Genomic DNA, 14922 nt, shown 5'->3' with positions numbered 1-14922 from the left:
AAAGTTGGGTTCTGCTCATAATACAATGATTGCAACATCCTAAAATGGAAGAGAAAAGTAGAGTGAGGATAAATGTAATTTTAGAAATGATACAGACCTTACAAATTACTCTTCTTCCGTGGATAAATTTAGAATCTAGAGAGTTGATTTAGATATTGACAGTGCTTCTCCAAGAGAAAGGTATTAAAATGAAAGGAAATGGATCCCTTAGAGCTTTTGTTTATGGTCTGTCTGGGCACTTTGATGTAACCCTGTCACGCCCTTATGCTGATTACCTTGTTGTAGAACAAGAGATATTGACTAGCGAATGATGTGTAGTCCCCAGCTCTTAGGCTGCACTCTCAAGGAGCCAAGTCTTTAACATATGAATTCTTGTCTTTTTTTTTTTTTCTTCCTTCAATCTTCCCTTCCATTTCCTCTTGTTTTTTCACCTCCTCTTTGTCTACCTCTTTTGGTCTCTGTGTTTGACACTCTCTCCTTCTCTTTCTCCTCCTGTTTATATCTCCCTCCACCTCAGGCTTCTCTGCAGAATGTCAAACAAAGATCGACACATTGATTCCAGCTGTTCGTCCTTCATCAAGACGGAACCCTCCAGCCCGGCCTCCCTGACGGACAGCGTCAACCACCACAGCCCAGGTGGCTCTTCGGACGCCAGCGGGAGCTACAGTTCAACCATGAATGGCCATCAGAACGGACTTGACTCGCCGCCTCTCTACCCTTCTGCTCCTATCCTAGGAGGTAGTGGGCCTGTCCGGAAACTGTATGACGACTGCTCCAGCACCATTGTTGAAGATCCCCAGACCAAGTGTGAATACATGCTCAACTCGATGCCCAAGAGACTGTGTTTAGTGTGTGGCGACATCGCGTCTGGGTACCACTATGGGGTAGCATCCTGTGAAGCCTGCAAGGCGTTCTTCAAGAGGACGATTCAAGGTGAGTGAGGGTCTCGATACCCACCTGGCGATACCCACTCTTCCCACTCATATGATGGTTGGTTAGTTGGTTTTCCTGGTTCTTGTCCTAGTTGATCTCGTTTTACCGTCTTAATTCTATCTTGCTTACAAAATAGAAATAGATTAAAATTGATAGTGGAGGATTTGTAGAATAGACTCCGCCCCTCCATTTGCTCCCTATCAATTCCACCTTTACTGTCAAGCTCCAGGGATGGAATGATAATAAGCTTTGGGTGGAGTTTAAAAGAACACAGCTATTATTAGAGCAGTGGGGTGTCTAGATAGCAACTGAACTGATGTGTACAGGATGGTGGTGGTGGTAGTTTAGTTGCAGGGTTGTGTCCAGTGCTGGCAACCCCATCTATCCATGGGATTTCCCAGGCAGGAATACTGGAGTGAATTGCCATTTCCTTCTCCAGAGGTTCTTTCTGACCCAGGGATCCAACCCAGGTCATAGGCATTGCAGGCTGTCTCCTGCCCTGGAGGCGAATTCTTCACTGCTGAGCCACCAGGGAAGCCCTATCTATGCCCTGGATAAATTGTGTTTTTACCTCTTCTGTTCTTCTTAGAGCTAAAATAATAAATATTTCAGACCAATGATTTTCAAACTAGAGTATGCATCACACTCACCTGGAGGTCTTGTGAAAATGCAGATCACCCACTCCCAGAGCTTCTGATTCATTAGCTCTGTCTTGAGTAGGAATGTGAGAATTTATATTTCTAACAGATTTTTAGATGATGCTGCTATTGTTGGTCCAGGGACTACACTTTGAGAATCACCTCTGGAGACAAATTTAATTTTCTATGGCCTGCCTACTTTTCCTGTGCATAGACACACTTCCCCTACCTTTTTAATGAGTTTATATAAAAAACTTACCAAACTATACTGAATTATAAAATATGCGTCCAACATGTATGACATATCAAAACTGTATAGGTCTCCAGATTTACAAATAGCAATATTATTTCCCACACAAAAATGTAGAAACTATGGTTGAAATTTGTATGTGACCTTTAGGAATCCACAAAGACAAAACTCAACTCCTTTTCAAAGCTATAGATATATATCCTTACAGAAAACTACATTTCATCTTTCTATATTCTTTGTGATACACTTTTAAGAAAACAGAGGAAGGAAAGAATCTTTGTTTATTGAGTGCCTCTAGCGCACCAGTGATTCTGTTCTGCTCAGTGATTTACAAGATGTATCTTTTGGGGATTCCCTGGTGGTCTAATGGTTAAGGCCTCCCTGCTTTCACTGCTAAGGGCCCAGGTTAATCCCTGGTGGGGAAACCAAGAGCCCACAAGCTTTGTGGTGTGGCTAAAACAAAACCAAACCCAAAATGTTATTTTCTTAGTTAGTTATGGATACAAGTGTGTCTTCCCAGGTATCAGTGGTTCTCAACCTTGTGGGCTCACTGGACTCACCCGGAGATGTAAAAAAATATTGATATCTGGGCTCGTACCCCCAAATTCGGAATTAATTGGCTTTGGGTGCAGCCAGGGCAAGTGAGGGTTTTGAAAGCTTCCTAGTTAATGCTTCAGGTAAAACTGAGGTTAAGAACCACTGCACTGTACTCTGCTGTGTTCTGTAACAGTGCTTCTCAAAGTGTGAACTCTGATTCAGGAGTATCAACATCATTGGGGAATTTGTTAGAAAGGCAGATTATTCCCATCCTGCATCCCAGATTACCTCCATCAGCATCCCTGGGGGTAGACCCAGCAATATGTGCTTTGCCAAGCCCTCCAGGTGATTCTGATGCTCAGAGTTTGGGAACCACAGCTCTGTTACCATGTTGCTGCTGATTTAACGCTGGCAACTCTCCTTTGTCATCTACTGGTCCCTTGTTGGACATAAGTGGAATCAGTTTAATAAATGTGTGACATGCTTCCTGGTTTTAAAGCACAAAAGAGATGATGTTTGTTAAACTCTCATCCTTCTAAATGTTCCAACAAAAGGTGAATCTGAAACCCTTTATGGGCACAGAGTTATCTTCTACCCTTTCTTTTAAGAGCATGTGTGAGGGCAAATCTCACCCAGATGCAATGAAGACTGTAGGGAGTGTCCTTAGTCGAACAGGTGGTTCCATCTCCCACTTGCTCTTGTGTTGTCCATTACATGATTGTTTCCTTGATGTATGGCTGATGAATACAGAGTTAAAGTGCACAGTTGTTCAAGAAATTATAACTTATATAATCGAATGAATCTTTCAGCCTCATCTTTTCATAGCCTCTCATAGATTTAACTGAAGAACACAAGCCAAGTTAGTGTGAGTACGTATGAATTACCTAAATATTTTCCTAGTTGTATCTTCATATTTAATGGATCATCATTGCCATATTTTATTAGCATTTTCTTGCAAAAATCCTTCATCCACTGGATCTTTATTTCCTTTATTCTCATCTGTAAACTGAAGGCATTAAGACCTACCTCAAGGAATGCTTCTGGATAAAATGAAATACAAAATCAAATGTAAAGTGAGTAAGTAAAAACAATGATGGTCTGTATGCAAAGCTTCCTCTCACTTTGGGGCCTTTGAACATATTTCTTCAGCTTTCTTGCTGTTGTTGCTTAGCTGGTAAGTACTGTCTGACTCTTTTGCGACCCTATGGACTATAGCTCTCCAGGCTCTTCTGTCTGTGGGATTTCCCAGGCAAGAAGACTGGGGTGGGTTGCTATTTCCTTCTACAGGGGATTTTCCTGACCCAGGGAGCGAACCTGCATCTCCTACATTGGCAGGAGAGTTCTTTACCACTGAGCCAGCAGGGAGGCCCTTCAGCCTGCTTGTGTGCTGTGCTCAGACACTCGGTCGTGTCTGACTCTTTGCAACACTACGGACTGTAGCCTGACTGGCTCCTCTGTCCATGGGGTTCTCTTGGCAAGAATAGTGGAGTTGGGTGCCATTTCCTCCTGCGGGAGATCTTCCTGACCCACTCCTCTTTTATGTCTCCTGTATTGGCAGGTGGATTCTTCACCTCTAGTGCCATCTCAGCCTACTTACTAGATTGCAAAACTTGAGAAGGAAAACACTTCAAATTTGGGGGTTCTTAGCAGCATTGCCCCACAATATTAGAATACAGATGCTACAGAGCATCTCAGATTTAAACTGTTAGTAATTTGATTTTGTTAACTCCATTTACACAACTCGGGGTCTAACTATTGACCCAGGGTCAACAAATATTGACTTAGACTCTACTGTGGGCCTGGCAGTGTATTGGTTTGAGTTTCAGCTTAGCCATGTTTTCTGAAAGCTTGGTTCCCAGAGGTTTGTGGATTGAGGTAAATTCCTCCTATAAATGTCTCCAACCTTGAGGGAATACCAGAGATTTTGGTTGGGGGGCAGGATTAAACAACTTGGTCCTCAGTATGTATTTCCAGTATGTTGTCCTAAAGATAGGACCACTTTGTGCCAACATTTCCTAATAGTTGTTTCAAAAAAAAAAAAGAAATTCTATTGCTGAGCTGTTAATAGCCATGCAGTAGTTACTTACCAGAGATCCCTGGAATAGAGCAATTGGAATTCTGTTGCTGCTGCTTCCTTAGATGCTGAAATGCTACCAAAAGCTTCCCAGGGCGAAGCACAGGGTGGTTCTTGGCATTGATGTGTTAGTGCTCAGTTCTACTCCATATTGGAAAGAGCAACTTCCAAGGATTTTGAGCAGGAGACAGACATGTCACTGTCCAGATTAGACTCTGGACTTGCCCACCTGGCTGTGCTTGTAGCTGGCAGCTGGGAGGCACTCCAGCTACCCAGCTACCCTGCTAGCTACATCAGCGGGCATCATGCCGTGGTGCTTACTTAGCCCCAAAAAGGCAGTGAGGCAAATAAAGGGATTAGATTGTGAAAGTGTAATGTAATAATTAGGGTGGTAATTGTAAGGGAGATTGGAACAGCCCCTCCTTTCTGCGGCCAACGAGTGATAGCGATGCAACTGGGAAGATGTTGAAAGTGGCCCGAATCTGTTGCAACATCACAGATGCTCATTCTTATGTGGAAAGGACCGTAACATCCATTCTCATGTCCTCAGGCAGCATTGGAGCCAAACTATCCTTGACAGATAGTAGTCTCTGCCTTTCCCTCCCTTGAAGCTCTCTTGGAGAATCAGAAATGATTACGCAACTTCCCTTAAGAACAAGTCTTTCTGCAGTCTCACAACCCATATGGGCAAGGCGTTATGTAAGTGTGGCTTCCTGATTCAGCACGCTCTCGTTGATTTGACTAAGGGACATATGTATTCAAAGCCATAGTCACAGGGAATATTGCCACTTTAGAATTTTTATTTCTTGTTATAATAATTTAAGATTGGCTATCCAATGTGTAACACATTTTAAAAGTTGAGCAACATGCTTAAATTTAGAGCCAAAAGAACAAATATCTGGAGCACATCTTAAGAAAAGTAATGAGACTTGTTCTTGTCAAAGCTGAATGTGGTTATTCTGGTTGTGAGAGGCAATTAATCATAGATTTCAGTGAAAGTCAAACAGAAAGGCATATTTTCCACCAGAAAGGCATATTTTATTTATTGGCTGGTCAAATTATCATTGGAAAACTATTGAATTCGGTCAGCACTTAGGTAAAAGTCAAAAGTTTTGGAAGGTTTTAGTTGGTTTTATCTTTTTTCTTTTCTGCTGAATAAAAAGCTTTTTAGAGGCTTTTGACAGTTCTTTTATCACACAGCATTACAACGGCAGCAGTGATTTCATTGCCATTTTCTAAGCTTATTCACTTTTGTGTGTGGTATCATTTTTCTGATTATTTTCTAATTCTACCTTTGGCCTCGATGCATAAATGAGTGAAAATATTTGTGTATGTGTGGGGTTTTGTATTTTTTTGGTATCATTAAGAGTTTTCCCTGAACTCTTGTTAAGGAGATAAGAGAAGGAAAATATCTTTATATCCCCAAAACTCAATATATATTTCATTATTTAATTTATAAAACACTAACCCCCAGAAGTTTTTATTTCTATATAAAAATATGTATTATATACATATATTATATATTATGTTTACTAGATATATGATTAATATAACCATTTTCAACCATTTATTCTTATGCTAGAAATATGACATCCACCCTTTTAAAAAGAAACTTTATATTTAAAAAGTAGGGGATAATTTTTTTAAAAAGATATTCATTTTCAAATGGGTTTTGAATTCATGTAAAACCAGGTTCAAGTCTTAGCCGCTTATGTGCTGAGAGGCCACAACTTCTCTGTGCCTCCCTTTCACAGGTGAAAGTGAAGTCGCTCAGTCGTGTCCGACTCTTTGCGACCCCATGGACTGTAACCTACTAGGCTCCTCTGTCCATGGGATTTTTCCAGGCAATAGTACTGGAGTGGGGTGCCATTTCCTTCTCCAGGGGCTCTTCCCAGACCAGGGATTGAACCCAGGTCTCCCACACTGTAGACAGACACTTTACCGTCTGAGCCACGTTCTGATAATAAACCCTCAAAATTTTCCTGTAACCATTCCTCACAATAGCACTGTTTTAGACTAGGAGGCATTTTGGTGGGCTAATTGGAAATTTGATTGGTTTTATATAGTTTTATGGTGATCAATTTTTTTTCCCCCTATGGATGGAAAACGAGGTAAATCAGAAAGGGAGCCTGAGTCTTGTAATTTAAAAATCCCAGTTAAGCTTTAAATGTGAAATTTAGTAAATAAAAAGAACAGAATATCTTTGCTGCGTGAGATATAGGAGTGACCGTCATGAGAACCAAGTCCACTGCAGATATCCATGGGCTCTGAGATGGGAGTACAGTGGGCACCCATATACTGTGTAAATATTTAAATGTTTATAAATCAAGATAATAAACTGGTAAGGGGGTTCCTTTGTGGCTAAGTCAGTAAAGAATCCGCCTGCAGTGCAGGAGACCACGTGCATCCCTGAGTCAGGAAGATCCCCTGGAGAAGGAAATGGCAACCCACTCCAGTATTCTTGCCTGGAAAATCCCATGGACAGAGGAGCCTGGGGGGCTACAGTCCACAGGATCACAAGAGTCAGACACGGGACTGAAGCAACTAAACCACCACCACCAGGTCCAATTTGTTCTGTTCTCCGAGCAAATATGCTTTCATAATGGCCTGAGAGGCCAGCTTGGCATTTTTAATTCTTAGATTCAGGCGTTTTGTATCAGGAAGAAGCGGTAGAAGGAGAGCCCATTTCTCTCCCTTCACCCGTGCCTCGCATCCTGTCTGGTATATCAGCATACCCCTGCCCCCATGTCCGAGGCCCACCCACCTCTTCCTAACAGCTGCACCTTGATCATGCATGGGCCGTGTAATGTGCACACAAGGAGTGAGGTCCAGGCCAAGCCACCTTCCAGAGGAGGGACCCAGGGGAGAGATTCACGTAGGCCCTGGATGAATCTTGTAGAGGTTTATCCCAGGAATTAGGGAGTCCCAATCCCATGGACGGAGGAGCCTGGTAGGCTGCAGCCCATGGGGTCTCGAAGAGTTGGACACGACTGAGCGACTTCACTTTCACTTTTCACTTTCATGCATTGGAGAAGGAAATGGCAACCCACTCCAGTGTTCTTGCCTGGAGAATCCCAGGGACGGGGGGGTCTGGTAGGCTGCCGTCTACGGGGTCGCACAGAGTCGGACACGACTGAAGCAACTTAGCAGCAGCAGCAGCAGGTATACAAGTATTCAAGGGGTGGATCTGGGAGTGGTTATCTTCTTTGGCTGTGGAAGGGCTCCCACCTTGATGCTTTCTAAAGCCTGGGGCCTTCAGGTGGGGGCCCTTCTAGTCTGAGTCTAAAGGTGACACTGATAAGAGCCTTAAATCCCACCTTAAACACAGGGCTTTAAAGAGGAGGAATTTGCCTGCAAGGCATCTGCTGAAGGTGTCTGGGCACAGCCTATGCAAATGCTATTCTTTTCCATCCTGAATTGCTGACTCCTTCCTGAAGCTGGCTGCCTAGTTCTAGAGGCTCTTTCCTGGAGGTAGCATTTTCTTTGCCTTCCTGTGCTATTTTAGTCTTAGAATAGAATATTTGCAGCACTGGAGGAAATAACTTACAAATTGAGTGTCTGTATATCATATGAACCTTCCCGTGGAAAATAATCAGGTACTATCTGTTTAACTCAAACAGCATTTAGAGAAAAGAATTTCCTCTGTTTGTAAATGGCAGCTTTAAAACTAGTATGTTTTAAAATGAAAATCCAAAATAATATAGAAATATCTAAACCATCCTGATGAACCTCAGTGATTATTAGTTTGTTTGCACTGTTAAATATGGAGATAATATTTTCAGAAGAAATACTTTCTGAACCGCAATTTGCTTTAACTCAGAGCTTGTTCTTGTTATGTTTAATTGCCTTTTTCCACTTTTCCTTGCCTTTGATGCCAGTGTTGTCTGATTTTTTTGACATGCATGAATGTGGCCAGGTTATCAATGAGAAGAATGAGAAGTAATCTTTCTCTTGTTATTTTAATTGTTAGGTTCAGTGTTTTTAATAGGAAAACTCAGTATCAAAGACTTTCTCCATGGGTAGAGAATGTTACTTGAATAGATGTTTCAGCAAACAGCACAATTTATAGTTTACTCTGTCTCAGTTTTGACTTAGTGGGCCCACTTCTCAGGGTAAGTGAGTGGTGATTCTTTTTTCATGGGTTGTTCTGACTTTTAGGAATTGGCCTAAATTGTCATCACTTCTGAGGTTGTTGAAGAGCTAAGGGCAACAAAATTCTATAAGGAACCAGATAATAAAACAGATAGTAAATATCTTAGGTCATGTATACTTTGCCTGTCACTTATTCAGGTTTTGCTTTGTTTTACTTTTTAAGCTGTTTAAGAACATAAAAACCAATCTGAGCTTGAAGTGAAGTAAGTGAAGTCACTCAGTCGTGTCCGACTCTTTGCGACCCCATGGACTGTAGCCTACCAGGCTCCATCCATGAGATTTTCCAGGCAAGAATACTGGAGTGGGTTGCCATTTCCTTCTCCAGAGGATCTTCCCGACCCAGGGATCGAACCTGGGTCTTCCACATTGCAGGCACATTTGTGCTGAGTCACACAAAAACAGACCTAGGGCTAGATTTGAAAGCTGGCCATAGTTTAGGTAAACACCCTCATTTCATCTTCCTTGTGGGCGATATTGATTACCAAAATTTTCATTTCAGAGGACTTTTGCTTGCATGTTATTTATTTAAATTGAAATCAAGTTCTCTACCATGATCTTTTTAGTCTTTTATTTCAGTTTTCAGAATTTTTTTTTCCCAGGAATCAGAATTTTCTAGCCTCTTTTCACTGCTCCTGATGACATATACATGTGTATATCAGCCAGCTAGTCAGAAAACAGAATCAATGTAAATGAAAATAAAGTAGCATTTAGAGTAACTGACAAAAAGTTGGATCTTGGTTGTATAAAATAAGAGTGTTTATTTTCAGAGAATAAATTGCATAGTTGGTCTTTGATCAAGGAAAGGAAAACAGAAGAAAATGTAATGAGCCTCACTGTTTTTTTGTCCTTCAGATGTTAGGAGCTCACATTTGCAACACCAGCGTCTCTGGTATCATTTACATGTTTATTAAGCACATTGCATTACGTTACTGTATTTTGGAAGTCATTTAAAATCAACATATTATTTTAACCTCCTGAAAGGGTGTATTTTCCAGTTGGGTGACGGTAGATAAGAACCCATCTCACGTAAGGGGTTTGTGCCGGTGGCATTCAAGGAGAAAAAGAGTTTGCAATGAAACTTTTTAATGCCATGGTAAAAAGTCCAACTGTAGTTCACCGTCAAATTAGTGAGATTGGATAATTAGTCAATTTAGGCTGACAAAATTCACTTTCCTAAGCAGTATATCTGCAAAATAAATGACCCCTCTTTTACTGTCTATGTTATTTCACGGTGGTTGAGAAGAAGTTACAGCATGTATTTTATGACCCTCTGGTAAATTACATTATGTTTATTTTTATTTATTAAAAAAGACACTTTGTAGTAGTAATATCACTAATCTTAAAAGTGTAACGGTTATGATAAATAAAAGTACAAACGTGTTAGTAACTTTTTTAACTTCTATTTTCGTACTTTAACTTCCTAATATATCAGTAATATTAATATATTCTTCATTGATTCTACTGTGATATGGCCTTCATGATATAATCAGAAAAATAAGAATGTTATTCTGGATTATCTTTACATGTGTATTTAAGAGGCTGTGCTCTCTCTCTCTTGAATTTTTGTAAACTTTATTTTCTTGAATAAAACCCTCTGTACTCAGAAAATAAAATCCATTTCCCCTGGTTCACCTGAGCTTGCGTCCTCAGAAGTAATAATAGCAGCCAGGAAGGAGAGCAGCTCCTTGGTGCTGAATGTGGGTGGAGCTGGCGTGACCCCGGTACCCTCTGTGGTTCCAGTGTCCTGATCCACCTGTGCCATCCATTTTTACCTGTCCCTGACTTAGTTACTTTCTTAGGGGACCTCTCCCATAAGCACGTGCATTCCCATTTCTTCCAGGGAATTTGTTGGTGAGTAATTCTCTTTCCCTGGGCTTCCTTGGTGGCTCAGTGGTAAAGAACTCACCTGCCAATGCAGGAGACCTGGGTTTGATCCCTGGGTCAGGAAGATCCCCTGGAGAAGGAAATAGCAACCCGCTCCAGTAGTCTAGGCCGAAAAATCCCATGGACAGAGGAGCCTGGCAGGCTGCAGTCCATGGGGTGGCAAAGAGTTGGATACCAGCAACTAAACAACAAGTAATCCTGCCCTGTCCCAGCCTGCCATGGTCAAATGTACTACCTCTGCCAGCCCTCCACACCAGTTTTCCCGGCAAGTCACTGGTGAGAAGAAAGTTTGTGCTGTTTACATGAAGTCCAAAGGACTTCATGAATCAGTTCCACTTAATTCTTTTAAAAATCTCATTTACTTTCCTGTTTGTTAACCAGGTGGATTTTTGCATCTATGGTGGGCCTCCTTAGGTAATGGGGTGTGGCTGATACTTTGCAATCACTGGATTTGCACTCAAGTCCAGTATTATGACTGTTTTGATGAGGAGGCTAGAGGCTGTTCTTTGATGACAAGATAAACTCCTGAGCAAAGATATCAATACTTGTCTTAACATAGCTTTCATTCTTTCCTCCAGGTTTTCCCTTACTCAGAACCAAACCCTGACAAATAGGGCAGTTTCCTTCACAGAACAACTGGCCCTCATCTACAGAGCATCCTATTAAATGCTTGAGGACAAATAATAGGAATGGTATATTGTACTTGATACTTTTCAAAATGCACATTTTAACGTATATTAAAGTAATTACATGATAAGACCCTTTTCCCCATAAATGCAGAATTGGTTCTGACTAAATCCAGTTGTTGTTTAATCGCTAAGTCACGTCCAAGTCTCTTGAGACTCCATGGACTATAGTCTGCCAGGCTCCTCTGTCCATGGGATTTCCCAGGTAAGGAATACTGGAGTGGGTTGCCATTTCCTCCTCCAGGGGATCTTCCCAACCCAGGGCTTGAACCTGAGTTGCTTGCATTAGCAGGCAGATTCTTTACCACTCAACTCCTGGGGAAGCCCTAAATCTAGTTAGTGTTAGCCTCTCAGCCGTGGCTGACCCTTTGTGAACCCACAGACTGTGGCCCCCCACCCCAAGCTTCTCTGTCCATGGGGTTTCCCAGGCAAGAATACTGGAGTGAGTAGCCATTCCCTTCTTCAGGGGAATCTTCCTGACCCAAGGATCAAACCTGGATCTTCCACGTTGCAAGCAGATTCTGTACCATCTGAGCTATCAGGGAAAATCCAGTTAGGGTACATTAAAATGTTCATCCTTAGGGTAGGAAAGGAAACAGCAACAAAAAAACGTGATGAGAGTTCTGTTGCCTGAAATTCCTATCCATGTGCCTCACTTTTTTGGTATTTAGTTGCAGCAGCCTGTGTCTCAATATGATTTGAATCTGATGATTTGTTACTTGTGAGAATTCAGGTTCTGGAAACAGCGAGGCAGGTTGTGAGGAATGACAGGGTCAGTGGCATGGGTCAGAATTTTTTTTCTTTACTGGTAAAGCCCAAGGCAATTGTTCATTTTTCTGATATATTACTTGATAAAGTTAGATAACATCTTAGAAGTGATAAAGTATACACAGGGCATTAATTAGCCTTCTCTCTGAAGTTGCTTGAAGTTGTTAGGATTCAACAGTGTTAAAGCCTGGTCACTGGTATCCTCTTACACCATTTCAGAATTTTACATGAAATTAAAATTAGGTAATGGATGTTGGGAAAGTATTCTGATATATACCAAAAGTAAATATAAGTTTCTGTTTAAATTAATGATGTTCCAATATATTTTTAATTTATTTCTTTTTGTGACAAAAAGCATAAAGGATGTACATAACATAGTATCAAACTTTAAGTTTTCCATCTTAACCATTTTTAAGGATACGTTACTTTAGTGTGAACTGTATGCACATTGTTGTACAACAGATAGCCAACATGATCTCATCTTGCAAAAATGAAACTCTATACCAATTAAGTAGCAACTCCCCATTTTTCCCTCCCCCCAACCGCTGGTGATCACCATTCTACTTTCTGTTTCTATGAGTTTAACTACTTTAGTACCCCCTATAGGCAGAATCATGTAATATTTATCTTTTTGTGACTGGTCTGTTTCACTTAGCATACTACCCTCAGTTTATCCATGCTATAGTGTATATCAGGATTTCCTTTTAAAATTTATTTATTTATTTATTTTTAAAGATTATTTGTTTGGCTCAGTCGGGTCTTATGCAGCATGCAGGATATTCACTGAGGCTTGGGGGATGTTGCCTTGCACTTGCGTGTGGGCTTGTGACTCTGAGCACATGGGCTCAGTAGTTGTGGTGCAGGCTTAGTCTCCCCCCCGACCCCCACCCCCACATGTGGGATCTTAGTTCCCTGACCAGGGACTGAACCTACATCCCCTACATTGGAAGGCGGATTCTTAACCACCAGACTGCCAGGGAAGTCCTGTTGTTGTTAAGGAGCTGAATAATATTCTATTATATTTATATACCACATTTTCTTCTTCCGTTGATTCATCAGTGGACCTTAGGTTATTTCTGCCTCTTGGTTATTGCCCATAATGATGTAATAAACATAGTTGTACAAATATCTCTTCGAGATCCTGCTTTCAGTTTTTTAGGTAAAATGCCCAGAGGCAGGATAGCTTGATCATATGGTAGCTCTATTTACAATTTTTTTGGGAGCCTCCATATTGTTTTCCATAGATGCTGCACCATTTTGCACTCTCACCAACAGTGCCCAAGTGTTCTAATTTCTCTGTATCCTCTACAACACTTGTTCTTTTCTTTTTCTTTGTACCATCCTCATGAGTGTAAGGTGAATGTTTAAACATTTTGAGGTGTTTCAGATGCTTCCCAAAGTTAAAGTTCTTTTTTGAAGTTCCTCTTTTAGCTACCAAAGCCTATCCATAAATAATTACGTATGTGGACAATGTAAACAGCTGGTTTCACCCTCTCAAAGTGAATGCAATGCCTTTATACCAGTAATATATGAAATTTTTGTTAATTTTTCATAATAATAATATATTCAATTCTTAAAATTTGCCACACATTATTCTAAGTGTTTTACATTAATTATCTTGTTTAATCCTATCATCATTCCATTAGAGTAGATACTACCATTATAGTATCACTGTATTATTTATAGATGTGGAACATCTATAAAGTTCACCACCAGGCACAGAGAAGGAATTATCCAAACACACTTGGGTCCCAATCTGAACTCAGAGCCTGAGCTGTTAACCCCCATATTAATCTGCCTTGTATATTTAAAAATCTTTTCAAGCATGGAATAATTCTAGACTGAATTTTTCTTAAGAGATTTTGGTTCATGGGTAAAATTTTCCATTAAGTTGTTAAAATACAATAAAAATGGGGAATTAAGAATATTTTCAGTTATGATTAGATGTTAAAGGTTTATAAAAAGAAGGCAGTCAGAAGTAAGTCTTAAAAATATCTAATTTTTTATCATTCATTTCCCCAAATCCCCTAAAGATGAAGTTTGAGAGTGCAAGTCTTCAGTACCACCCAATCAGTTTTCTGTGTCCGTTCCCTGGACTTTATCTGCTGACAATCGTTTTGCCACTAGATTTTTAGTTGCTGGTCTTAGATGGATCCTAAAAATGTACCCTTACCACTGATAACACTTCCCAGACTCTTTCTTTCTTGAGTTCAGGAGAAAAGAGGCTTATTTCTCCTCCTGTCTTGATGTAGGGATAGCTGTGCACTTAGTAAACTTTGTGACCACAACAGAAGGCAGGTCAGAGTCCATTTTTTTTTCTTATGATGAGTGCTAGTGAGAAGAGATTTTTTTAAAAAGTGATTATATGAATGCATCTGTATGTTTATAGGAAACGGTTGTATTCTTTGGAATTTACTCTTGTTTTATTCTGGTTTGAAAAAATTGTAAAAAACAGTCATATTTTTACGTGCTTTTTTTTTTTTTAAAGAAGGGCATCCCTGAGTAATCCTACAAAGAACAGAATTTAGTACAAGAAAATATGGATTAATTTAGAATTTAGAGCTTAAGTTCTGAATGCTTTAGAGTGAATCTGAAAGCATATCCCAAATCTATATTCTGACATTCATTTTTTTTTCATTGCATGCTATTATCATAGTTGCCATTTGGGGAAGATCAGAGGCAAGCACAAGAATCTTCAAAGGAACAAATACAGACCAAGATTTGTCCTTGATTACACCTTTTCATTTTTTCTCTTTCTTCCAGAGCATCTTCACTTGCTTCCTTGCATCTGGAATACTCTCTCTGTCTCCAGAGCCCTCAGATTATGTTTTAGGTGGATAACAATATCAAATTTTGTAAATCTTTAAAGCAAAAGCCCTCCAACTCATCCTGCCACCTGTTCATCTCAGATATTATCAATTTACAGAGACTACTTTGAACTTGTATGAAGCTACTTTACAGGGTCCTAAGCCCTGCCCACCCACCCACCAAAAAAATAAA

The 14922-nt window shown here is 40.4% G+C and overlaps 1 protein-coding gene and 1 long non-coding RNA gene across 20 annotated transcripts in view; both read left to right on the top strand.

Moving 5' to 3' along the window:
* ESRRG (estrogen related receptor gamma) overlaps positions 1 to 14922 on the top strand; it is a 693887-nt gene that overhangs the window by 496255 nt on the left and 182710 nt on the right. For 16 of the 19 annotated variants that reach the window (XM_055581899.1, XM_055581896.1, XM_055581897.1 and 13 more), the window contains one exon: positions 518 to 933. In XM_055581899.1, coding sequence (XP_055437874.1) covers positions 531 to 933 — 403 coding nt within the window. In that variant the 5' untranslated portion in view covers positions 518 to 530. Of the gene's footprint in view, positions 1 to 34; positions 181 to 517; positions 934 to 3032; positions 3228 to 8007; positions 8029 to 14922 lie in introns of those variants that run through there. The other 3 variants (XM_055581898.1, XM_055581906.1, XM_055581905.1) reach the window with 3 other exon arrangements.
* On the top strand, positions 7634 to 14911 carry LOC129652847 (uncharacterized). The gene is made up of 3 exons (XR_008714811.1): positions 7634 to 7903; positions 11047 to 11160; positions 14579 to 14911. It is a non-coding gene; the product is annotated as an uncharacterized LOC129652847 (long non-coding RNA).

The sequence above is a fragment of the Bubalus kerabau genome, chromosome 5 (genome assembly GCF_029407905.1).
Source record: "Bubalus kerabau isolate K-KA32 ecotype Philippines breed swamp buffalo chromosome 5, PCC_UOA_SB_1v2, whole genome shotgun sequence".
Taxonomy (NCBI): Eukaryota; Metazoa; Chordata; class Mammalia; order Artiodactyla; family Bovidae; genus Bubalus; species Bubalus kerabau.
Note: the sequence above shows the minus strand (reverse complement) of the source record. Positions and strands in the feature narration are given on the sequence as shown.